Source organism: Ipomoea nil, unplaced genomic scaffold (assembly GCF_001879475.1).
Source record: "Ipomoea nil cultivar Tokyo-kokei standard unplaced genomic scaffold, Asagao_1.1 scaffold2845, whole genome shotgun sequence".
Classification (NCBI taxonomy): Eukaryota; Viridiplantae; Streptophyta; class Magnoliopsida; order Solanales; family Convolvulaceae; genus Ipomoea; species Ipomoea nil.
Window position 1 is genome coordinate 3,129,684 of NW_017619273.1, and position 1,883 is coordinate 3,131,566.

Below are 1,883 nucleotides of genomic sequence, written 5' to 3' on the forward strand. Positions count from 1 at the left end.
AACGACTTCTCACACTAGTCTAAAAATCATATTGATTTTTTATTTCTCAAAATTTGAGCAAAAATGACTGATGTGATTACTCTAAAGAACCTATCATAAAAACATTACCACCAAGGAAGTTTAATTTGTTTCAAGTGTTACATATTATATAACCAGTCATGCCGGGAGATGATAAGAAATAAACAGTCATTACCAACAAAGAAGTTTGTTTCTACTATTGAATTGGAAAGGAAGAAGCAAGAAAAATAAGAAATACATAGCCTGCCATATGTTTAGTGACGCAATAACGATACTGGCGTTGGCCACGGCTGGTCAACAAGGTGAAAGGCATCCCTCCAACAACACATCACCCTCTCATTTATTGGGTAGAATCGCTCTATTATTCTGCTTTTCATGTTGAGAAGGACTACTCCATTAAATAACTGTAAATAAATAACATCCTCATTTTCAGGATGGAGACTTAGTACATTGAAACAACGCAATTCACTCTCCAAACTTTCCAGTACCCCATTATGGATCAGATTTCTAAGGTGAACCTTGTGAACCAAAATCCACCGCCCAGAGTCATAGTCCTCCAGTTCCCATACATCCAGTATGGGATCTATTGTCCATTCATCTGAAAATTCCGCTACACGAAGACAACCTTGGCTTACTCCAAAGCAATTATTTCTGTAAATAGGGAGGGGAAATATTTGATTTGGAAGACCAATGACACGAGAGAACCTTTCCGGGGTGTTAAGTGGATCATACACCACGATACAATCACGGTTTAGCCAATGCAACATCCCTCTATAGGCAACAAGAAGAGTTCTCCCTCTATAGTGCTTCAAGGTTAGAGGGGATGAAACAACCAAAGTCCTCCATAGCCAGTTCTCTGAAGAAAAGACTTGGGCTTTAAACTGGGAACAAGGTTTACAAGCAGTATTAAAATGACCCGTACAAAGCCTAACCACCATGAACTTGTTATGATGAGCAGTATCCTCCACACATAAAAACCCAATTGAGACATACTGCGCAAAGCCCTCAAAGGCAGCTGGAGGGAGAGCAATCCATTGTCTGGTGAGCGGATTGGAGACATAATAATTGATTTTGTTGGTAAAGAAAGTAAGGCGAGAGCATAAGATTAAGTCAGCAAAGGAGGCTTCCAATCGAAACTGTGTAGGGGAACATGGGAGATAACTTAAACAGAATACACCCTCATCTCCGTACACCTTTCGTAATAAAGAAGAGTTGGAGATGATTTGGTAGTGAGAAAGGCATCGGAAAACAAGGCTTGACTCAACATTATCTGTATGGTTATGATGGTGACGGAAGCTGGCAATAAAGTAAGGAGAAGAGATGAGAGAAAACCAGCGTTTGCAAACCACTTGGAATGCAACGGCTGCTGTTTTGGGTAGTCTTGCAAGTATCTGGACAACCAATTCGTCACACAAATTGTCGAATAACTTGGATTCATCCGAGGAGCGTCATGCTGATTTAATTAGAGCCATTTTGCCGCTACTCACAATCCAAATTAAGCTGCACCTTTTCTATACTAAACCTTCAATCTTTACCTAAAACTTACCTTTTGACTTTTTTTGCCGCAAGAACATATCAGAGTTTTCAACTCTAGCTGCACCACCGTACCGGAAAAGAATAATTCGATCACATCTAGTGTTCATGGATATGTCCATCGGCTAGGGTTCATGCAACCCTAGCCCGCTCCATGCGGGTTGATGGGCTCTGTGGGCCAACCTATAGACTCTATAAAAATGCGCCTCGAATTATAAAAAAAATTCAGTTTTGATTCCCAACAACAACATTATATTGTGCATTTCCAGAATTGATGAACTAAAATTCCAGAATCTATGAACTAAAATTTCAGAATCTATGAACTAAAATTC

The 1,883-nt window shown here is 39.7% G+C and overlaps 1 protein-coding gene across 1 annotated transcript; it reads right to left on the reverse strand.

Moving 5' to 3' along the window:
- Positions 1-272: 272 nt before the first annotated feature.
- LOC109159836 (F-box protein At5g07610-like) lies at positions 273-1,673 on the reverse strand. The gene is made up of 3 exons (XM_019307948.1): positions 1,565-1,673; positions 1,351-1,409; positions 273-1,154 (listed from the first exon to the last, which is right to left on the reverse strand). Exons 1-3 carry the CDS (start codon positions 1,671-1,673, stop codon positions 273-275), a joined length of 1,050 nt encoding a protein of 349 aa, XP_019163493.1.
- Positions 1,674-1,883: the final 210 nt, after the last annotated feature.

Bases quoted from the DNA above. Each gene is read 5' to 3' on its own strand.
- LOC109159836 (XM_019307948.1), bottom strand. From the start codon at position 1,673: ATGGACATATCCATGAACACTAGATGTGATCGAATTATTCTTTTCCGG. The intron at 1,410-1,564 runs GTAAGTTTTAGG...TTGGTTGTCCAG, and splicing joins GCGGCAAAAAAAGTCAAAAG to ATACTTGCAAGACTACCCAA. The intron at 1,155-1,350 runs GTTTTCTCTCAT...TCCCCTACACAG, and splicing joins CAAGTGGTTTGCAAACGCTG to TTTCGATTGGAAGCCTCCTT.